General features: G+C 42.7%; 2 protein-coding genes across 5 annotated transcripts in view; one reads left to right on the forward strand and one right to left on the reverse strand.

Annotated features, from left to right (window-relative positions):
• gstcd (glutathione S-transferase, C-terminal domain containing) overlaps window positions 1–12,915 on the reverse strand; it is a 164,720-nt gene extending 151,805 nt beyond the window's left edge. For 2 of the 4 annotated variants that reach the window (XM_080195375.1, XM_080195354.1), the window contains exons 1-2: window positions 10,736–10,813; window positions 9,977–10,402 (exon numbers count right to left, since the gene is read on the reverse strand). In XM_080195375.1, the coding sequence (XP_080051501.1) occupies window positions 9,977–10,402; window positions 10,736–10,777 (468 nt within the window). In that variant the 5' untranslated portion in view covers window positions 10,778–10,813. Of the gene's footprint in view, window positions 1–9,976; window positions 10,403–10,735; window positions 10,814–12,855 lie in introns of those variants that run through there. The other 2 variants (XM_080195362.1, XM_080195365.1) reach the window with 2 other exon arrangements.
• A 47-nt stretch (window positions 12,916–12,962) lies between these two features.
• On the forward strand, window positions 12,963–23,105 carry ints12 (integrator complex subunit 12). The gene is made up of 7 exons (XM_080195429.1): window positions 12,963–13,040; window positions 13,159–13,314; window positions 17,216–17,368; window positions 17,723–17,904; window positions 19,797–19,956; window positions 20,709–20,858; window positions 21,673–23,105. Exons 2-7 carry the CDS (start codon window positions 13,162–13,164, stop codon window positions 22,231–22,233), a joined length of 1,359 nt encoding a protein of 452 aa, XP_080051555.1. The 5' UTR covers window positions 12,963–13,040; window positions 13,159–13,161; the 3' UTR covers window positions 22,234–23,105.
• The last annotated feature ends 690 nt before the right edge of the window (window positions 23,106–23,795 follow it).

Below are 23,795 nucleotides of genomic sequence, written 5' to 3' on the forward strand. Positions count from 1 at the left end.
CTTCCGCAAATGGAAATTGGTGTCACTTCAATTGTTAATTTTTAAATCCGAAATGGATATATTTTGTTGACTGGAGTTAATAAAGGATATGATCAAGGGTAGATATATTGAATTAGGTTGCAGATCAGCCTTGCTCTCAATGAAAGGTGGTTCAAGCTCAAGGAGCTAAAGGGCCTTTTCCTGCTCCTATGTTCCTTTGTATCCACTGATGTCCAGGTCTTTAGTGGTGGCATATAAAATCAATGAAGATACACGTAAATTAAACTTTGACAATAAAGAAGGCTTCTTCTATGCAAATGGCTTCTATTTATCTCCAAACTATTGGCCTCTCTTCCCCAGCTACTTTGGATAAATCTTTATCGGCTGAAAGTCACAAAAGGAATGGCAAAGGCATGTGTTTGCAGAGGGTAGTGGTCAGGCAAACATTTTGCCCCAAATTCCTTTCCCCCTCCATGGGAACCTCAAGGTATTAAGAATGTTGGCAATTAAAATCAACCCCAATCGTCCAGATGTACATGCTTTCCTGCTACATTTTCAAACCACAATTGATGCCAGCTGGGGTCTTTTAATGCAGTGGGTAACATCCCTATCTCTGGGCTAGAAGTTCAAGCTGGGTTCAAGTCCCACTTCAGGACTCAATGGCCATGAAAGGCACATTCATAGCATGGTCAAACAGATTGGTTATAAGCCTGATGGCAGGTGGTAAATTTCCTGGCCAGCCACACTGCAGGAAGCAATGGCAAACCATTGCAGTACTTTGCCAAGCATTATCATGGATCAATCCAATGGAGGTTCATTGTTCCCATGGCCTCTTCAGGTACGGTACCTGGAAGAATGGGAAGATCCTGTTTCCCCTATCTCGTGGTCAATTTGCTCCAATATACTCAAAAATATAACTTATCTCCTCTAAATACTACTACCAAAAGATTCAGCAAATAGGGTAGTCTTTCTCTACCTCAAACAATCAATAAGTTCATACAGCATGAAAATACATGATCTACAATGGGTAACCAAGTAGACAATTTCATTAAGATACCTTTGATTCAATCAATTTCATACTAGACTCTGAAGTTGGGGTAAAAAGGATATCCATTGCAATTAGGATTGCCTTTGCAAGCCTAACTGTGGGAAGGTCGTTCCCTAATTGAAACTCTTGATCACAATTCTTTATGCTCCTAATCCAAGATGGGGGAGGGGGGGTTGGTGGTGGTGGTGGTAGATTTAATAGGAAGTTTCAAAAGGGAATTGGATTTATATATATATATAAAATACATACTTCACAATGACACAGTGGTTAGCACTGCTGCTTTGTGCCAGGGACCCAGGTTCAATTCCCGGATTGGGTCACAGTGCAAAAGATGTGCTAGTTAGGTATATTAGCCATGATAAATTCTCCCCCTAATGGCTGCCATAGTGTGGCAACTAGGAGATTTTCACAATAACTTCATTGCGGTGTTAATGTAAGCCTATTTGTGACACTAATAAATAAACTGTAATCTGGATAATGCTTTCAAATAGCTAATTGACACAATGGGCTGAATGACCTCCTTCCAAACTCTAAAATCAGAGCATTGTGGTAACACAATCAACCCCAAGTTCCTATCGAGATCACATATCACTCGGACAGGTGTGAGGTAATGCATTTGGGGAAAGCTAACAAGAGAGGGGATAGCAAATAAATGAGACAGAGGGACTGGTCTACAGATTCCTGTAGGTAGTAGGACAGGTTGATAAGGTGATTAAGAAGGCATATGGGATACTTTCCTTTCTTAGCCAGGGCACAGAGTATAGGAGTGGCATGCTGCAATGATATAAAACTCTAGTCAGGTCACTAAAGGTGCTACTTAACTGCAAGCCTTCTGACGGGCTCTGCCTTTGTAAACACGTCATACTGATTTTACACCGGCTGATGGCGCTGTAGCAGCACCACGAACAAGTTATAATTATAGCATGACAAGTTAACAAAGCTTGTTATAGATAGAGACATTTACAACGGAAATATAAAGATAAGAATGCAACGTGCTACTGCAAGATGGGAAACTAACCCATATCTATCAATCTCCCATCCTTCAACATACCTGAAGGTCAAGCATGGGGTGGAACATTTAAGTTATGAAGAGAGGCTGGATAGGCTTGGGTTGTTTTCATTGGAGTAGAGAAGACTGAGGGGCGACTTGATTCATGTGTACAAGATTGTGAGGAGCACGGACAGACTGGACGAGGAGCAGCTGTTCCCCTTAGTTGAAGGGTCAGTCACGAGGGGACATAGGTTCAAGGTGAGGGGCAGAAGGTTTGGGGGAGGGGGAGAATGTGAGGAAAAACATTTTTACCCAAAGGGTGGTGATGGTCTGGAATGCACTGCTCTGAGGCAGATTGGTCACATTCTTTAAAAAATACGCTGGATGAGCATGTGGCACCTCATAACATTCAGGGCTATGGGTCAAGTGTTGGCAGGTGTTTCTAATGTGTCAGTGTGGACTCAATGGGACGAACGGCCTCTTCTGCTGCGCTGTATGATTCAATGGTCTCCACTGCCTATAGGAAATGGACAATAAAACTTAAAGATGGAAAAACAGTTAACAGTTCCTATCTGTAATTATGATTCCTCAGCAAATCAGTAAGAAAGGAAAGGCAAGGGTTAAGCAAAGTATGCCTTTAAAGGGCTGATGGCACAAGATATGGTTTTACACAAGGAATCACCAAATATGGAAACAAAATAGGAAAGGGGGGGAAAAAGTGCTTCCAAGTTTTCTTGAGATCATTTTCTGTTGGATTGCCTCCAGTAATGTATGATTAAGTTGTCCGAGACTCATTCCAAGTATAAAACAGATTTTATGCTGCCTCCAAAAATCAATCATCTGCTATAAATAGCCCTAAAAGTAATAAAACAAAAACTGTGAAATGCAGAATAGAAATTTATAGCATGGTCAAGCTTAGATTCCAAAATCTAACACTGTTAACTAGGTAATGGAAGGCTTCCATACACAACCATCAGGGAGTGAGAAATAAAATTCCTCAAAAGGTGACATGAACTCCAATTTTGTTCTAATAAAAAAGATGCTGGAAGTATGAAATAAAAACAGAAAATGCTGGATAAATTCTTGGTCTTGGAGAAAGAAGCAAAGTTAACGTTTTGAGTCCAGATGACCCTTCTGCAGAACCACTTAGTAGGCGGGTCATATGGACTTGAAACGCGTCTCTCCAATATCGTTCTGACGACTAGATGGTGAACATTTTCTGCTGTATTTGAAAAAGGGAGTGGTTGCTCATCAACATTTATCTCCCCAAAACTCTACTAAACCACATAACTAGTCATTCATTTCATGAATATTTGTGGCATCTTACTACTGAAAAAGTGGCCCTGTGGGCACCAAGCACTGCACCTCAAAAATAATTCACTATCTGTGCACTACTCAAGATGGTTCTGCAGAATGTAATAGGATGCCATATAAATGTAAGACTATCTTTCTTAATTCATTGATTTTTTTTGCTTGATTCCCTATTTCTGTGATCTCTTCCAGACCTACAACTTTCTGAGATCTCTGTGTTCCTTTAATTCTAGCCTTTTGTAGTATCCCAGATTTCCCTCACCATGCCTTTAACTGCCTACACCCTAAGCTTTGGAATTCACCACCCTCACCCACCCTTTCCCTATCCTCTCCACCACCTTATCTCACTCGTTTCTCATCTAGCTTTCCTTCAGATCTACCTCTGTTTTTGGACATCTGCCCTAACACCTCCATACTGTCAAATTCTGTCCGATAACACTCCGGTGAAGCACCTTAGAGTGTTTTACTGCTTCAAGGATGCTATATAAATACAAGTGATTGTTAGTGCCCCACTTCCAACGTTTGGCATTGCAGACTGATTCTTACACAGATCTGGACTTCCCACAGCTAATCCTGTGCCTTGCGTGTCCATCACATTAGTTCACTAAATCAAGCAAAGTTGGTCACTGGCTGACTGGTATGTGTATTTAACACACCAGCTAGCAGTAGATTGAGAACAATGCTGAGACTTTACTCCTGAAATGACCTTCAGTTTATCTGATATTTCTCCCATGTGACTGCAAAACCAACTACAGGACAAAGTCTTTTCTGCCATTTGGAGGTTATTGCCCACCCATTAACAGAACTGGATATGTAGCACAAGAAATTCCTCTGCTATTAAAATGTCCTTCCCAGTGACATTCTGACCTATAGTAGTCTGTACGCTGTATGGTACACTCGGTTACAATGCTACTGTAGACAGATATTGTAAGGGACATTAAGCTTTAATATCCACTATTCTCTGAAGAGCGTTTGTTAGTGTTGGAGTTAATAACTTTAATTCATGTTGAATAAAAGAACCAGCTGTCCTGTTATCTCAAAAAGTACATTAACTGAATATTCAATAGTAGATTTTTATCAAAGCCGAACATTTTGCACCACACAGAATATTAAAGGTGCCATGAAATTTTCCTCAAATAGTATTTAAAATTTACCACCATCTCCGTGGCTTGCTCCATACACTTCCTAATAACATCTCTTCTCAATCAAAACATACCTTACGTCTTACAAAATGTAAGCACTGCCCCATCATTTCCATTAGTTGAAACAGTGGTGGTACATGAGGGCATTGAATCAACATAGAAATACCACAATATGTCATATGAAATGAAGTATTTCCAAAGCAGCTTTTAGAGGGTTAGGTGAAGGAGGGTGGGAGAAGGCTCATGTAGAACGTAAACGCTGTCACAGACCATTTGCACCAAATGGCCTGTTTCCAAGCTGGACATTCGAGGTACTTCTATGGAATAAGGTTCATTTATATGTTAAAACTTTCTTATTAAATTAAAATAAACATCATCACTTGAGAGTAAAACACAAAAGCACCTAAGTATACAGTTATAACCATATACAGCATCTGAGAACAATGGATTCTATATTCTCCAAGAGGCAGCTATTTATATAATCAATTTTAAAGCTGTTCACAATTCCTGTCACTATTTTTCACAGTAACATATGTCCACATTGATAATTGGAACTGCCCATGTAAACCTATCGTGCTGTAATTCTACTCTACTTGCCAGTGAAAGCACTGGCAATGAAAACATGTAACAAAAATAAGACTAAAATGGGGACTGAACTATACTTATTCTCCTTAGTCCAGTTATTCCCACTTTACAACTTCACTTGATCTAATTTCCCTAATTAAAAGGCCAGAGAACTGACTAGTTAAAATGAACGTTGGGTAGCTACACTGTTTTTCAGCTCCCATCATCCAAGGTGACAGACACGGGCGGCACAGTGGTTAGCACTGCTCCATCACAGCGCCGGGGATCCAGGTTTGATTCCCAGCTTGGGTTACTGTCTGTGTGGAGTCTGCACGTTCTCCCTGTGTCTGCGTGGGTTCTCTTCAGGTGCTGCGGTCTTCCTCTACAGTCCAAAAGACATGCTGGTTGGAGGGCGGCACGGTAGCACAGTGGTTAGCACTGCTGCTTCACAGCTCCAGGGTCCTGGGTTCGATTCTCGGCTCGGGTCACTGTCTGTGTGGAGTTTGCACATTCTCCTCGTGTCTGCGTGGGTTTCCTCCAGGTGCTCCGGTTTCCTCCCACAGTCCAAAGATGTGCAGGTTAGGTTGATTGGTCATGCTAAGAACTTGCCCCTTAGTGTCCAGGGTAGCGGAGGTTAGAGGGATTAGTGGGTATAATATGTGGGGATATGGGCAACGGGCCTGGGTGGGATTGTGTTCAGTGCAGACTTGATGGGCCGAAGGGCCTCTTTCTGCAGTGTAGGGTTCTATGATCTACATTGGCCATGCTAAATTCTCCTTCGGTGTACCTGAACAGTGTGTCAATTACGGGATTTTCACAGTAACCTCATTACAGTGTTAATGTTAGCCTACTTCTGACAATAATAAATAAACTTGAAAACATTTGAAGTACTTGAACAGATGAATACCAACAACTTAGACTTCCCCTAGAAGTGCACCGTTCATTCATACAGTGAGGCATTAACTTGAGATAGGAGGAGGGAATTGCTATGGCAAGGAACTGAAAACTGCCAAAAATGTACAGGACATTAGAAATTTAACTAACTGATGTATTATTGTAACAAATATTTGCAAAGAAGTTTAAAGGTATCCTAACAGTTTTTAAGTGAGCAAAGGGTTAATTTAAGCTGCTTTTTTTTTATTCAATGGCCCTAGCAGCCAACTGAAAAATATTTTCCCACAATATCTCTGATCGCTGGATTGGAATTATATCAAGGTCATCAAAGCTCCAGGCACTCCTAATCATTGACTGGGCAGCAGAATGAAGACAAATATTTAACTTGTGACCTGATCCCAACCAAAAATTCACTCTCTCTTTAAAACCTTCTCTTATCATTTTAATTTTGTAAAACAGTGAATAAATATGCCACTGCTGACAAGGAAAACACCTGAAAACAATTTCAGAGTGACCAAAAGAAGGAGAAAAAGTCATTTGCGTAAACAAAATGTGGTCACGCTCAGTTTGCAGTCTCTCCATCGAGTCAGTGTTGTTGGCTTAAGCCCCAGTCCAGAGCTCGAGTGCATAGAGCAGGATAAAGAAATTGCTGCACGGTCAGAGGCGCTATCCCTCAGCTGATGGTTGCACCAAGAAGCTGTCAAAGCAGCCAGCATTACTGAGGCCTCTCACACACCCAGGACATTCTCCCTTCCATCTTCTTCCATCGGGAAAAAGATACAAAAATCTGAAGTCACCTACCAACCGACTCAAGAACAGCTTCTTCCCTACTGCTCTCAGACTTTTGAAGGGACTTATCTTGCATTAAGTTTATCTTTCTCTATACCTTAGCTATGACTGTAACACTACACTCTGCACTCTCTTCTTTCCTTCTCTATGAATAGTATGTTTTGTCTGTACAGCGCGTAAGAAACAATACTTTTCCCTGTTTGCTAATACATGTGACAATAATTAATCAAATCAAAGTCTTAGTGGTTCAGGAAGATAACAAAGACCCTGTAGCTCTATTTGAAGAAGGGAGAAAACTTCTGGCGTTCTGACTCCTTCCCTTAAGTAACACATGAAAAGCAGATTAACTGATCATTTATACAATTGCTCTTTATGCATTTCAATGTGTATATAATCATAGAATTCCTACAATGGAAAAGGGGATCATTCGGCCCATCGCAACTGCACCAACTCTCTAACAGTGTATAATACCCAGGCCCCATCCCCATAACCGCACATATTTACCCCGCTAATTCCCCTAATCCATAGATCTTGGGGCAATATAGCAAGGCCAATCCACCTAACCTGGGCACCTTTGGACTGAGGGAGGAAACCGGAGCACCTGGAGGAAACCCACGCAGACACGGGGAGAATGTGCAAACTTCACACAGACAGTGACCCAAGGCTGACGGTAATGACTACCATTGTATAGGATCATGCAAATTTACAGCTCAGATAAGGCCCCACGGTCCTATGCATCACTGGCAGACTAATCTGACATCCCCTAAGGCTCCCTAAGGCCCAATACCTTCAGTCACCTTTCCCTTAAAAGTGGCATGGCATGGTGGCACAGTGGTTAGCACTGCAGCCTCAGTGCCTGGGACCCAGGTTCAATTCCTTGCTTGGGTCACAGTCTGTGTGCAGTCTGCATGTTCTCCCATGTCTGCGTGGTTTTCCTCCGGGTGCTCCAGTTTCCTTCCACAGCCCAAAGATGCCCCTTTAGCATCCCCGGATGTGTACGTTAGAGGGATTGGCTGGGTAACTACATGGGATTGCGGGGATAAGGCCTGGGTGGGATTGTAGGATTTCTACAAAGATGTAGAAATCCTACATCTCTGTCTCAACTACTCAGAGAATTTTACACTCCAGCAACCACCCACATATTCAAAAACCTTCAAAGCACATGAAATGCTTCGTGATCTTATAAGCTTCTAAATGAGTAAGCACATTTTCTGCTCAGTGGGACACACATTTCGCCCTTCCCCAACTTTTTAAAAGGCCAGAACGCCTCAGCTAAATCAGCAAACGAACCTACATTGGTATTCTAGAGGGATCTGATAGAGTCTGGGGAAAAAAAAAATCAGCAAATCCTGCCAAAGGGAATCTGATCTGATACAACAGGGTGGGTCAGAGAGTTTCAAAATTATAGAAAGATTAGACAGGGTAAATACAGTGAAACTATTCCACAATACTAAAATCAGAGGCCATGTATCCGTGAAATTAAAATGCACTTTTTCATACGAACAAATGAATTAGGAGCAGGTGAAGTCCACTCGGCCCCTTGAGCTTGCTCTGCCATTCTATAAGATCATGGCTGTTCCAGTTGTAACCTCAACCCACATTCCTGTCTACCCCTCATAACCGTTCACCCCGTTATTGATCAACAATCTATCTAGCTCTGCCTTAAAAAACATTCAAAGACTTTACTCTTTTCAAGAAAGAGTTCCAAAGACTCACCACCGTCTCAGACAAAATAATTCACCACACAGAATCCCTACGGTGCAGAAGGCGGCCATTTGGCCCATTGAGTCTGCACCTATCACAATCCTACCCAGACCTTATTCCTGTAAATCCACATATTTACCCTGCTAATCCCCCTGACACGAGGGTCAATTTAGCATGGCCAATCCACCTAACCCACACATCTTTGGACAGTGGGAGGAAACCAGAGCACCCACATGGGGAGACTGTGCAAACTCCACACAGACAGTGACCTGAGGCTGGAATTGAACCCGGGTCCCTGGCACTGTGAGGCAGCAGTGCTAACCACTTGCCACTTTCCTTAAAAAAGCAACACTTATTTTTCTTAAGCAGTGACGCCTAATTCTAGTCAAAGAGGAAACATCTTCTCAACATCCACCTGTCAAGACCTCTTGATCTAGTCATCTCAAATTCCAGTAAATATAATCCCAACCTCTCCAAGCTTTCCTTCTAAGACAACTGATCAACCCTGGTATTAGTCAAGTAAACCTTCTCTGAACTGTTTCTAATGCATTTGCATCTTTCCTTAAATGAGGAGACTAAGATGTAGTCTCACCAATACCCTGTACAAATGCAGCATAACATCCTACTTTTGTAACCAAATCCCTTCACAATAAATGATAACATTCTATTAGCTTTCCTTATTACCTGTGGTATCTGTATTTGCCTTTTGTAATTCATGCAATAAGACACACAGATTCCTCTATACCTGAGAACGCTGCAATCTCTCACCATTTAGATAATTAGCTTCCTTTTTATTCTTCCTCCCAAACTGAACAATTTCACATTTTCCCACATTATACTCAATTTGCCAGCTCACTCACTTAACCTGTCTATGTCCTTTTGTAGTCTGCATAAGTCCACTACATAACATATTTTCCTACCTATCTTTGCTTCATCAGCAAATGTAGCAACTACACCTCCTGTCCCTTCGTTCAAGTCATTTATATAATTGTAAAAAGGTTGAGACCCCAGCACCGATCCCTGCAGCACACCATCCATCACATTCCGCAAACCAGAAAATGACCCATTTATACCAACTCTCTGCTTCCTGTTAGCTAGCCAATCTTCAATGCACGCCAATATGTTACTCCCTACACCATGAGCATTTATTTTCCGTAACAACCTTTGACGTGGCACCTTATCAAATGTCTTCTGGGAATCCAAGTCCAACATATCCACCAGTTTCTTTTATCCGGAGCACATGTGACCCCTTCAAAGAATTCCAATAATAGTTAAATATAATTTCCTTTTCACAAAACTGTGTTGATTCTTGCGGTCTCTTTTCCACATAAAGGGTAGTGGAACTGGAAAGTTGGAAATTGCTTCCTCAAAGTTCGTAGGTGCTGAGACAATCAGAATTTTCATGATTGAGATTGGTACATTTTATAAGGTATGGGTAACAAGCGATATGAACAAAGTTGAGTAAATGGAATTCAGGTACGGAATGTCAGAATGACAGAACAGGCTCGAGCAGCTAAACGGCCATCTCCTGTTCCTACATTCTTGAACACTCACCTCAGCACAGGCCTTCAAGCACGTCTTTTTGAAGCCAAGCAGCTCGGAAACATCCTTCCTGTTGCAGTCAGTATCACATGTCCTCTGTATAATGTGTCTCAATACAACAGCAAGACCAGCTCGACAGAAATTCCCGTCCTTTTCCACCATAGCAGGCAAACGACAACTCCGAACCACTGGTGGCAACTCCTGTCGGGAAAGGATGTTGATGGGAATGTTGGCTGCTGTTCCTTTCTTCCACAAGAGACTGCTAGCAGCGTCTTCACTAGGCACAAGGAATACCTTAATTGATGTGGAGTCACAGTAAGACATTAAAAATAAAACGATTGATGTATGCAGAGGAAAAATCCTGTCTTCCGTGTGATTGGATAGCTCCAGATACAGGCACTCTTCACGTTCACTATTGGTCTTCATCGTGGCAATTACCTATAAAGAATTGAATGGCAGTTGATTAGAATATATTATAAATGCTGCAAAACAATTAGCACTCTGTTAGTTTTAATAAATGTACATTTTCAATCATTTTTCCAGACTATCACAAAAAAAGAATAAAAATTTCAGCATCTGTCAAGTAATATGTTATAATTCTGGAGCCTGAGTTTAAAGTTTATTTATTAGTGTCACAAACAGGCTTACATTAACACCGCAATGAAATTACAGAAGGGTTGGAAACAAGGCTGCAGGAAAAGTGGTGATTAAAGATAAAGCTAGCGAATAAGTGTCTTAAAATTTATTGATTATTGTCACAAATAGGCTTACATTAACATTGCAATGAACTTGCTGTGAAAATCCCCGAGTCATCACACTCCGGTGTCTGTGCAGGTACACTGAGGGAGAATTTAGCATGGCCAATGCACCTAACCAGCACATCTTTCAGATTATGGGAGGAAACCGGAGCACCCGGAAGAAACCCACGGAGACAATGTTCAGATTCCACACTGTCAGTGACTCAAGCCAAGTATTGAATCCAGGTCTCTGCTGCTGTGAGGCAGTAGTGCTAACCACTGTGCCACCGTGCCACCCAAGAGGGAAGTAAACAGGGAGAGTGGAAAGAGCTTTAGAAATAAACTCCAGCCTTCTAGTTGTAAAGGAGCTATTTTCTCCAATGTAAAAGCTAAAATCATATTAGAATTCTAGGCCAATGAAAAACAAGGAGGGGAGATCAAACATAATTGATTTTTTTTTAATTAAGACTTGTAGTATGCCAAAAGATAGATCAAATGGTCCACAAACATGCATATAAATGTTTAGCATTTCATAGTACTTTTTGGGACGAGACCAGGTAATCAAAAGGGAATTCATAAAAGGATTCACAGATGGCCCCAAGAAATGCAGTAAAGGCACTCTTTTCTATGGAATGTAGTGTGCATGTCTGACAGTATTTGGTGCACAAAGTTCATGTTCTGCAAGCACACTGAATTATTAGGCATGGGTGTCAAGATGTCAAGGGTCAAAATCCTGGAACTCTCTTCCTAACGACACTGAATGTGCCTACACCATACTGGCTGAAGCAGTTCAAGCAAGGGGCTCATTACCACCTTCTGAAGGTAATTAAGGATGGGCAACAAATGCCGGCCTACCCTGAGATACTTGTACCACGAGATAACAGGTTGAAGCTAATCCAAACTGTTGGTTATTCATGGTAGCTTTGTCTCAATGATAGCACAATTACTTTTCCGTCAGAAGGCTGTGGGTTCTAGTCCCACTCAAGAAACAAAATCCAGGTCGATACTTCAGTGCAAGAGGCAGCATCTTTGCAATGATCCCTAAGTGGAACAAAAGTTTCTACAGCATTACTTGAAGAGCAAGGGAGTTCTCTTGCTGCCCTGGGCACTATATTTATCCTTCAGCAAAACTAAAACAGATCATTTATCTCCTGGCTGTCTGTGGGAGTTTGCTGTATTCAAATTGGCTGTTGTATCCCCTACATTACAACACTGGCTGCATGCCATAAGAAATTCACTGGCTGTGAAGCACTGTGGATTGCCCCGAGACTCTTGGAAGGTGCTATAGAAATGCAGGTCCCATAACTTATGGAAGAAATGATGTGTTGCTACTTCAGCTTTAGTAAACTACCTGATGTGATTTATTATTGTCCCATGTATAGGTATACAGTGAAACGTATTGTTTCTTGAGTACTATACAGACAAAACATACCATTCATACAGTGCATAGGGGAGAAGGAGAGAGTGCAACATATATTGGCAGTCGGTTGCATGAACCTCAAATTCTCAAATCTAGTGCTTGATTATAAGTCAGACTGGTATGTTTGGCCTGCTCAGCCAGGAGGACTGGAGACATGGCTGCAGGAATGAGTGGTGAGCAAAGATAAAGCTAGTGAATAAGAGTTTTAAAGTTTGTTTATTATTGTCACAAGTAGACTTACATTAACACTGCAATTCAGTTACTGTGAAAATCCCCTAGTCACCACACTCCGGCGGCTGTTCAGGTACACGGAAGGAGAATTTAGCATGGCCAGTGCACCTGACCTGCACGCCTGTCGGGCAGGGGGAGGAAAATGGAGCACCCAGAGGAAACCCACACAGACACAGGGGTAACATGCAGACTCCGCACAGACAGTGCCCCAAGCCGGGAATCAAACCTGGGTTCCAGACGCTGTGTGGCAGCAGTGCTCACCACTGTGCCACCGCATGAATAAGAAAGATGACTATTCAGAGATCTAGCAGCTGCTTTATAGGCGCCACTATATCCCATATAAATGATATACAGGTACTAATATTCAATAGAAATGATTTTTTGGTACTAATATCCCAAAGAAATGATGTATAGGGATTAATATTCCATAGATATGATTTATAGCTAACAGTATCCCATAGAAATTATTTATAAGCACCAGTATCCACCCCCCAACCACTCACATTCCTAATTACCTGAAATCCACCGAGAGCAGCCCCTTGTTTAACTGGGGGACCCAATTGAGGGACGGACCGGATGTTACCCGTTGCTAGGACCCAAAGGCCGGGGACGGATATCGAGGTGGGACCGGAAATGGTACGAAGCAGATGCTGAGGGCGAGCTGTGGTGATATTAGGGGGTGGCTGAGGTTAGAGCAGTGACATTACTAACCTGTGACCACTCAGTTATCTTAATGTCAGCTGGGATTCCTCCCTTCCCCCCCCCTCTCTTTAATTATATCTTCTCTTCTTCCCTCACGTTTGCAGAGCATGGCTGTCCCCAACCTGGAGCTGGATCCCCTCTTCCTGAAAGCCCTGGGTTACCTCCACTCCAAAAGCAAAGACTCGGCAGAGAAGCTGAAAGCCCTGCTGGATGAGACCCTGGCCAGGGGCAGCGATTCCAGCTTTCGACAGCCGCCGAAGGTACACTTTTGCCTTACATCAAAGTAAAACTTGACAGCACTTGGAAGGTTTCAGAACGGAATCTCTACAATGCAGAAGGAGGCCATTCAACCCGTTGAGCCTGCACCGACCACAATCCCATCCAGCCCTATTCTCGTAATCCCTCACAATTACCCTGCTAATCCCACTGACATAGAGGGTCAATTTGGCATGGCCAATCCACCTAACCAACACAAAGAATCCCTATGATGCAGAAGGAGGCCATTTGATCCCATCCAGGCCTTATCCCCATAATCTCACATATTTACCCTGCTGAACCTCCTGACACTAAGGGTCAATTTAGCATAGCCAGCCCACATCATTGGGGTGTGTGAGCAAACTGGAGAGCCCAGAGGAAACCCACACAGACACGGGGAGAATGTGCAAACTCCACACGTACTATCACCCGAGGCTGGAATTGAACCCGGGTTCCTAGTGCTTACCACCATGCTGCCCTAATTTTGATTGAAGCCCTTCCAAGTGCTCATCTTTGGATTGTGAATCAGGTTTGGGGAGGGTGTGTCTCTGATTAAAAAGTCTCACCCAGAGAATGAAGAAGAACATTGGCTGAAACTTCTTTATACAAACTTGATTGAAGTGCCAAATGCTTTGTCACAGGGAATGCATAAGGCAGGGACCACTGCATCCTTAAAGGGAGCACTACGGTGAGAGTGCAGCACAGTGGGGGTGACTAATAAAAATGGAACTCATGAGTATTCAGTAGGTCAGGCACTATCTGGGCAGAGTGAAAAGAGTTAATGTTTCAGGCTGATGATCCTTTGTCTGAGTTCGGTCAGTTTAAAGTAAAGTTTATTAATTAGTTACAAGTAGGTTTACATTAACACTGCAATGAAGTTACTGTGAAATTCCGCTAGTTGCCACACTTCAGTGCCTGTTCAGGTACACTGAGGGAGAATTTAGCATGGCCAGTGCTCCTAACCAGCATGTCTTTCAGACCGTGGAAGGAAACTGGAACACTCGGAGGAAACCCGTGCAGACATAAGGAGAATGTTCAAACACCACATAGGCAGTGACCCAAGCTGGGAATTGAACCCAGGTCCCTCTAACTACTGCGCTGCCCCAGTCTGGATTTCTCTCGCAAAGATCCTGCACAGGCTCAATGGGTCTTATCTGGTGCTGCAAAATCGCAGAGTTGGTATCATTTAAATAATGATTCCTTTATAAAGAGATCTCAGCCAGTCTTCCATGTAGCTGGCTCCATGATTGACTCTACCAAGTATTCGGACACACCTCCGCAGTATTCGCGAAATGTGTGAGAAATAACCTGCAAGGTTACACAAAGAAAAAACACTGGAAAGTTGAGCAGGAGAGCAAGAATGGTGGGTAATAAACTAAAGCTGTAGGCCCTTTAACACGGTATTGAGAAAATAAGTGGTATAACATAATAAGCATTGTCTTCATGGCTGTTCTGCTCCATTAGAAAGCAATGCCAACCAATTTGAGCCAATTTTCCTCTAGGTGAGGGAAAATTAGATCATAAGTCTTAGACCCCCCCCAGTGGCTAGTTGTGAAACAATAGAAACCTAAGACAGCAAAAACAGTAAGTGCTGGAAAGATCTTATTGCGTCTGTGGGGAGAGAATAGAGCCAATGTTTCAAGTCTATCATAGAATCCTACAGTGTAGAAGGAAGCCATTCGGCCCATCAGGTCTGTACTGACCACAATCCCACCCAGGCTGTATCCCTATCACCCCATGCATTTACCCTAGCTAGTCCTCCTGATACTATGGGGCAATTTAGCATGGCCAATCCACCAATCTGGCACATCGGGAGAGGGAACCGGAGCACTTGGAGGAAACCCATGCAGACACAGGGAGAATGTGCAGACTCCACACAGACAGTCACCCAAGCTGGGAATCGAATCTGGGTCCCTGCTGTGTGGCAGCAGTGCTAACCACTGTGTCACTGTGCATGACCCTTCGTCATCTAGATTCAGTGTTGTCTCTACTCTTTTCCCACAGATGCTGCCAGACCTGCTGAGATTTTCCAGCATTTTCTGTTTTGGTTTTAGATTCCAACATGTGCAGTATTTGACTTTTATCATAGAAAACTAAAGCAGGTTTTCTGTCTCAACTCCTTGACTGGAATTGGTTTTAAATGGACAAATAAGAGGATATCGGAAACCGAATGTTGAATTATGCCTCAAATTCTGAGCAATTTTTCGTTGAAGGTGCTGCTTATATATATAATTTCTAATCATACGTTTTATCATGTCATATGTGGAATATCATCAGAAATGGTACAAAGGGAGCCATATGAAATGTATACAATTAGGCTTTTACATTAGAAGGGCAGTTAGAACTGCAATCCCATCTCAAAAAACCACATACACTCTGAGTGTCGTTATTTGTGAGGTGGTCACCGGAAACTTAATTTATAGCTGTGAAGAACTTAACTAGTATCTAAAGGATCTTATTTATATTTGTTTTTACTACCGTTATATATTACACACCCAGACATAGCCAGCTTCAGAGATATGTCTTCTGACCTTTGTGTGCTTCTTTGCTGTGCAGCATAAGGGAGGTAGTGACATAATGGTATTGTCTCTGGGCTAGTAATCCAGAGATCCAGGACAAGGTCTGACAGGGAAATTTGTCTGGACGTATCATGAGCACGTGTAGTTTCCTAGAATCATAGAATCCCTACAGTGCAGAAGGCAGCTATTCGGCCCATTGACTCTGCACCAACCACAATCCCATCAAGGCCCTATTCCCATAATCCTGCCTATTTATCCTGCTAATTCCCTGACACGTGGATCAATTTAGCATGGCCAATCAACCTAACCCACATGTCTTTGGAGTGTGGGAGGAAACTGGAGCACCAGGAGGAAACCCACGCAGACACAGGGAGAACATGCAGACTCCATATAGACAGTGAGCCAAGGCTGGAATTGAACCCAGGTCCATGGCACTGTGACGCAACATTGCTAACCACTGTGCCATTGCTTTCCTGTGACACAACCTGATTTATATGCGATACTTTGTTACTGATTTTTACAATCATTGTGGTACCTCTTGGAAATCTGAGGTATCTCCTAAATTGTCAGACTGCTTGGCAATCTCCAGTATTGAATGAACAGATGTTTCTTCTTTATTCCGGAAGAACCAAAGTCTTAAGCTCCCACCAAAAACATTACTCACTAACCGAATCCCTGACAACTGTCTGAGACTAAACCAACCATAATTTTGGTGTCCAATTTGATTGGATGATGAGCTTCCACCTTCATATCAGCACCATCATTAAAACCACCTATTTCACAATGTAACATTGCATGACTCCAGCCTTGCCTCAATTTATCTGTTACTGAAATCCTCATCCATGCATTTGTTATCACCAGATTTGCTTATTCCAGAACACTCCTGGCAGTCTCCCACATTCTAGATACTATAAACCGGAAGTCACCCTATTGCATCCCATTCATCCATCACCTCTGTGTTTGCTGACAACGTTGATTCGTCATTAAGTAGCACCTCAATTAAAAATTTCCTCCTTGTTTTCAAATCCTTCAAAGGTCCTAGCCATGCTTAGCAGAAATCTGTGCTACTAATTATGGCCTCTCTTGAATTTTCCTGCTTTTAATAACTCAACCATTGGCGGACTTCAACTTCCAAGGTCCCAAGTTCTGGAATTCCATGCCTAACCCCTCTCTACCTCTCTTATCTCCTTCTGTAAAATCTGTTCCTTTGGCCAAGCTTTTGCTCAGGTGTCCTACTTGTCTGGCCTTCTAACAGATGTTATTAATTCTTCTGTGAAGTGTCATGGAATATTTCACCAAAGTTAAGGGCACTACGTAAGTACCAGTTGTTGCTGTGGCCAGCTGACTTGTTTTGGTTCCGTACATTGACACATATTCCTTGGCCTAGGAAGTTGAAACACCGAAGGTAGCCACCAGTTCCAAATCCAGCTCGACAAAGCAAGAGTCCAAAGCACCCTCGTCTCTCTCATCGGGCAACAATGGCAAACCCAGCTCCAGTGAAAAAATCAAGAAGGAAGCTGAGAAGAGACCAGCTGAAAAGGTACAAAGTTTCCAGCCATATTAGTTCTTCAATGACCTTTATTTACAAAAGCTGTTTATTGAACACAGGGGAGTTTAGGTTATTGACAATGAATTGTAAATAATATGAATTGGAACAATAAAACTTAAATTTCAGCTTGCAAGCATGTGAACAATAAAATTACCAATTTTGTCCTGAAGAAAGTTGTTGTATAGTTCAAGATCAGTTGTAACGTGATTTGATCTTAAATTAGCCGGTCTGCATTTTCCCCTAAAACAAATAATATAAACATTTAAGGTGCTGTTCTTTGTCTTAAAGTAATTTGTAATAATTAACCGATTGGCTAACCCTGTGGATCTTTCCAACTTTTGAAAGATTAAACTAGACTCCCTGGAGGGAGTTGACCCCCAGAAAAAAGCCAGGCTGGAGAAACCAGAGAATCGATCTTCTCCCATCACTGTTCAGTCCAGCAAAGAGCTGCCGATGCCTGACCTACCCGGCTTCGAGAGCGCGGAGGATTTTGCCATGGAAATGGGACTGGCGTGTGTTGTGTGTCGGTATGAGAGATTCATATTTTTATGGAATGATCGCCTGTCTCTTTGCATACGTGCCAAGATCAATTGTAATGTTCAAACGCTACACTCTAGCTATAACTGTAACACTACATTCTGCACTCTCATTTCCTTTTCTATGTACAGTATGCTATGTCTGTATAGTGCGCAAGAAACAATACTTTTCACTATGCTAATATGACAGTAATAAATCAACTCATAATATGGAATTAAGGGTGGCTGAGGGTAGGGGAATACCTGCTGGAATTGAAACCAGGTCTCTGGCACTGACAGGCAGCAGTGCTCCTGCTCCTAATTTGTATGTTTGCATAAGTTCCAGGATAAACTTTGTTTTGGTGACTAGAAAAATGTATGGTTCAGAAAGTGAAGGCTGAGAAGTTTGTGCATATTTGTAATACATATGTGTATTCTAAATCAATATTGTGTAGCATTCACATGACTTAAAACAATTGAGAGCACACTTCATATTTAATTGTAGAGTAGTGTTGGGTCCATTCCACAGTTAATTATAGAGTAACCTTATGACGCGGTGTAGTCTCAACATCTTCCCAGACAAATCTTTGAATGTTACTTTGAAATCTTTAAGTGGGCTTGTGACAATGAAGGAATCCACAAGAAAATGAAAATTGAGGCATGTTCAGTAATGTGAGCCACTAATGGAGGTGTGATAGATGTCGGGTGGGGCAGTGCATTTTTGCCAACTTTGTTAGGATTTGTCTTTCCCTCTAGTCTGGCTATAACAGAATTGGGTAAAACGAAACTGGACAGCTGCAGCCTGCACTCACAGCACACGTCATCATTTGGCAGCCTCAACAAAACAGCTGGATAGTTTATTCCATTTTGATACGCAGAGGATTTACAGCATTTCAGAAAGGTTATGAATCAAATTTTGCCTTGCTCAGTAGTTGCTGCGACATGTCATTCTTGCCCTTATTTGTGACCTTCAATTAACATACATTCCCAAGCACTTCTGTCATACCGGTTTTCACAACTATGCAGCTGAAATAGAATCCCCAGCAATTTATGAATCCGATCTGTAGCCCAGTGTTCCACTTACTCCACTGTATGGAAATCATCATGCTGAAGAATTAGACAGCACGGTGGCACAGTGGTTAGCACTGCTGTCTCACAGCACCAAGCTCGATTCCAGCCACGGATCATTGTCTGTGTGGAGTTTGCACATTCTCCCCATGTCTGTGTGGGTTTCCTCCCACACTCCAAAGGTCTGTAGGTTATGTTGATTGGCCATGGAAAATTGCTCCTTAGTGTCAGGGAGGCTAACAGAGTAGATATGTGGGGTTACGGGAATAGGGTCTGGGTGGGATTAGGGTCGGTGAAGACTCGATGGGCCAAATGCCTCCTCCTGCACTGTAGGGACTCAATGTAACTGAATTAAATAACTTCAAGGGTGGCACAGTGGTTAGCACTGCTGCCTCACAGCTCCAGGGATCTGGGTTTGATTTCCGGCTTGGGTCACTGCCTGTGTGGTATTTGCAAGTTCTCCCTGTGTCTGCATGTGTTTCCTCTGGGTGTTCTGGTTTCCTCCACCGTCTGAAAGACGTGTGAGTTAGGTTGATTGGTCATGCTAATCACTACCTCAGTGTCCCAGGATGTGTAGGTTAGAGGGATTAGCGGGATAAATGTCTGGGGTTGTGGGGATATTGTCTATGCACACTCGATGGGCAGAATGGCCTCCTTCTGTACTGTAGGGTTTCTATGATTAGTGACATTCCGTCTACTATTATGGAGGAAAAATCTGTACATTGCATTGGAAAAGGCACAATTCATTGATATACTACAGTGTACATTTTAACAAGATAAGATAGTTTAAGTTTTTAATGGCAGTAGTAATTACTGGTGAACTCCTTTACTTACAGCCAGATGACCGTGACCTCAGGCAATCAGCTGGTTGAATGTCAAGAATGCCACAACCTTTACCACCAAGACTGCCATAAACCCCAAGTGACGGACAAGGATGTGAATGACCCACGGCTAGTATGGTATTGTGCTCGCTGTACAAGACAGATGAAAAAAATGGTAAGAAGTTTTGTTTCCAGTCGGCAAATATAACTGCTCCAGAGTCGTTAGTGATGTTGACTTTAGCACATGCGTCACAGAGGATGATAATATTAAACATAACTCACTGACTAAAATGTAAAAATATAGTGACGGTGGGCCATAGAACGGTAAGTTGAGCGAAATAAACATTTGTCCAATGTTCCAGAATAGTGTGATGATGTGAACGAGGAAAATTGTAAAATGTTTGTGGTTGAAGTCAGACTCAGTGACATTTACTATGGCGTATGAGGAATGGTTGAGGACTCTGGGTCTGTACTTGGAGTTCAGAAGGATAAGGGAGGATCTTATTGAAACTTACAAGATACTGCGAGGCCTGGACAGACTGGATGTGGAGAGGACATTTCCACTAGTAGGAAAAATTAGAACCAGAGGGCACAACCTCAGGCTAAAGGGATGATCCTTTAAAATAGAGATGAGGAGGAATTTCTTCAGCCAGAGAGTGGTGAATCTGTGGAACTCTTTGCCACAAAAGGTTGTGGAGGCCAGGTCATTGAACGTCTTTAAGACAGAGATAGATTGGTTCTTGATTAATAAAGGGATCAGGGATTATGGAGAAAAGGCAGGAGCATAGGGATGAGAAAAAAATCAGCCATGATTGAATGGAAGAGCAGACTCGATAGGTTGAGTGGCCTAATTCTGCTCCTGTGTCTTATGATCCAACAAAATCTGATAAGTATGTTCACCATGGAATATTTTTTAATTATTCTCAGGCACAGAAGACACAAAAAGCTGCTCCAAAAGTTGCCAGCTCAGTTGCCAACACAGCTCCCTCAGTGAAGGACCCCTTGGTGAAGAAACCTGAAATGAAACTGAAACAAGAAGTGACCACGTTTCAGGCGTTCAAGAGAACGGAAGTAAAGGTACAGTAACTGCCTTTTGTACAAGTTATCTTTGCTGGTGATGGTGGCCATCTAAAATTATCACCCAGTGTATTCCTCCTTAAGCTTAAGACTTGTTAGCTTTCCTTGTTGGAAGGGGATTTCATTCCTAAGGAGCTAAATCAGGTGAATCTACTAATTCGGTCTACTCTGAACTATCAGATAGTTTGAATGACCAGATAATTTTTTTTGCCTTGCTAACCAAGAAAATTACTTCTGAATTATCAAGAGTCCACAATAAGATGCAAGAAGCATACAGCAGTCAATTTTCCACGGAGTCACAGTCAATAATAGTAGAATAGAATCACAGAATCCTACAGTGCAGAAGGAGGACATTTGGCCCATCGAGTCTGCACCGTCCATAATCCCAAACAGGCCCCATTCCCACAACCCCATGCATTTACCCTAGCTAATACCCCTGACACTAAGGGGCAATTTAGCATGGCCAATCCACCTAACCCGCACATCTTGGTCTTTTGGATTGTGGGAGGAAACCGGAGCACCCAGGAGAAACCCATGCAGATACGGGGAGAATGTGCAAACTCCACACAGACGGTGACCCAAGCCGGTAATCGAACCCGGGTTCCTGGCGCTGAGAGGCAGCAGGGCTAACCACTGTGCCACCCAGTGTTCAGTCTTCTAATCTTCAGCTGAAGCAGGGTTAAGAAAACTAGCTGTGTTAAGGGCTGTGTATAAAGTAATGCCCACAGTCTTTGTAAGCAATGCTGTATTTTCAAACTGCTCAGAATTATTCTTTTGTGGATTAAGACCATTTTATTTTCTGCTTGTTTTGCAGGCATCCTCATCTGTTTCTGGGAATTCCACCAATTCTAATACTGCCTCCTCTTCTGCTAGTGGTCTCACTGGATGGGCTGCGTTTGGAGCTAAAACATCTACAGCACCATCCACAACTAAGCTGGGGGCATCTGTGCAAAGCACCAGTGGGAAGCCTGCTACATCCTCCGCGAATCAAAAAGCAGTGGGTCTGTCTGGACTGGCAACTTCTAAAGCAGGTCTGGGGTCAAAAATGACCACGGGCATTAACTCCAGCACTGCACCCATTAAGCCACCCCCTCCCCTAACTCTGGGGAAACCCGGTCTCAACCGCTCTTCCAGCAACGACAATGTTAGCAAAGTCGGGCTGACTGGGCCAGGGAGCAGTGGCATCCAGTCCAGCAGTGGGAACGGAGGGGGCACCGTAGCCGGTACTGGTGGCAACAATGGCGCCAAAACGCCCACTGAAACAGTCAACCCTTCTGTCGTTAAGCTGCCAACATCTCAAGAGTCGCAGCTTAATGCTATGAAACGGCTCCAGATGGTAAAGAAGAAAGCAGCACAGAAGAAACTTAAAAAATGAATGGTAAACGCCTGAGCGGTCACGGTTCTCTGTTGCCTTTTGGATCTGCACAGAAAAGCAGGCGCCCTCATCATTGGCAAGGAAACCAACAAACTTGCGCCCTTGGATTTGCCCTTGTACACTGAGACGTCTCTTCCAGGTTTTCTTCCCAAGATTTGTTTTGTGAGCAGTGATTAAAGAACACAATCTTCTGCTGCCCCGCGAAGACTTCCTAAAATGTACCCAGTATTTGTGGTTGAGAGAGGACCTTTTATTGCTCTTAAATTCTGCAGCTTTGCACTCATGCATTAAAAGTGCAGAAACATTGACACATGGGAATCAAGAGATCACATTGATGTGCACCAGAGAAAATAATTTTATAATTTGACATTTTTAACAATTTCCTACCAGCCTTTTTAAAGATATCAATGGATGTGTTTTAAAAGCTGCTGAATCGGGCTCTCTTTGCTTCTCAAATGTTCTGAAGCAGGCCTAACTGATTTGAGACCCAGCATTTGATGGGTGATCTCGGGTGTTAAGCAGCCCAGTGTCCAACTGCGTGGAAGACCGTGTGCGCTACTCATTGCTAAACAGCAGAGACCTGCTTTCTAGACTCATTCCGCAGTCTAGCAGACAGAGGAAAGGGAAACTTCCTCTGAAATCTTTAGCAGCTTGAATTCTCGAGAGGCCAAAAAGATTTTTTTTTGCCCTTCTCAAAAATAAATCTTGAAAGTTGTGAGAGACCAGTTTACTGTGATGTTAAAAACAAGGGATTCTGTGTCAAGTGGACCTTTTTTAATTTGCATATTTTGTCTTGTGTATATTAATATGAATGGAGACGTTGGCTCCGTTTGGTGAACTGCACTGGTATTAAAAAAGAGAATTAAAGTTGAGCTGTGTAATTACTTTTTTCTGTGTTGTACAATGGAAATTTGCTCAGGAAGAACATAGGAATTAGGAGCAGGAGTAGGCAAATTCAGCCCTTTGAGTCCCCTCTACCATTCAATTAGATCATGGCTGATCTCTCCCTGGTCTCAAATCCACCTCCCCACCTGTTCCCCACATTCCCTTATCCCTTTTCATTAGAAATATATCTATCTCCTGGAAACCATTCAATGGTTCACACTCCAAGAACTTGGCATTGATAAAGCAATTTCTATATCCTCAGTGAACTCTATAATGCTTCACAACCAATTACTCCTGGATAGTGGGAAGCACCCAGTTTGCACACACATCCCACAACTGGCACTGAGTTTAATGGTGTTCTTTTGCTGGGAGGGGAAGAATATTGGCCAGCATGCCCGCAGGTCATCTCTTCTCCAGATAGTCACTAGCTATCTTCTGCTTTCACCTGGATAGGCAGACAATGCCTCAGTTTAAGTCTCATTTCACACATCTGACACAGTAGCACTCGCTTATAGTCTTGCAACATGTCATAGATTTTCCCCAATTCGTTTAATCTCTTTAGAATCACGACAACTGGTGAAATTTCTCTGTGACATCAACCATGACATTTGCTTTTTTTCAAACAAAAACCTCAGAATGGAACATTATAGCGTCCCTCATTCAGCATTGACCAGTGT

The sequence above is a fragment of the Carcharhinus amblyrhynchos genome, chromosome 1, assembly GCF_965287045.1.
Source record: "Carcharhinus amblyrhynchos chromosome 1, sCarAmb.v2.hapA, whole genome shotgun sequence".
NCBI lineage: Eukaryota > Metazoa > Chordata > Chondrichthyes > Carcharhiniformes > Carcharhinidae > Carcharhinus > Carcharhinus amblyrhynchos.

What these genes read in the sequence shown, in the direction of transcription:
- ints12 (XM_080195429.1), top strand. Translation starts at nt 13,162, where the DNA reads ATGGCTGTCCCCAACCTGGAGCTGGATCCCCTCTTCCTGAAAGCCCTG. An exon ending in AGAAGAGACCAGCTGAAAAG is followed by an intron (nt 17,369 to 17,722) that starts GTACAAAGTTTC and finishes AACTTTTGAAAG; the next exon opens with ATTAAACTAGACTCCCTGGA. An exon ending in TCAAGAGAACGGAAGTAAAG is followed by an intron (nt 20,859 to 21,672) that starts GTACAGTAACTG and finishes CTTGTTTTGCAG; the next exon opens with GCATCCTCATCTGTTTCTGG.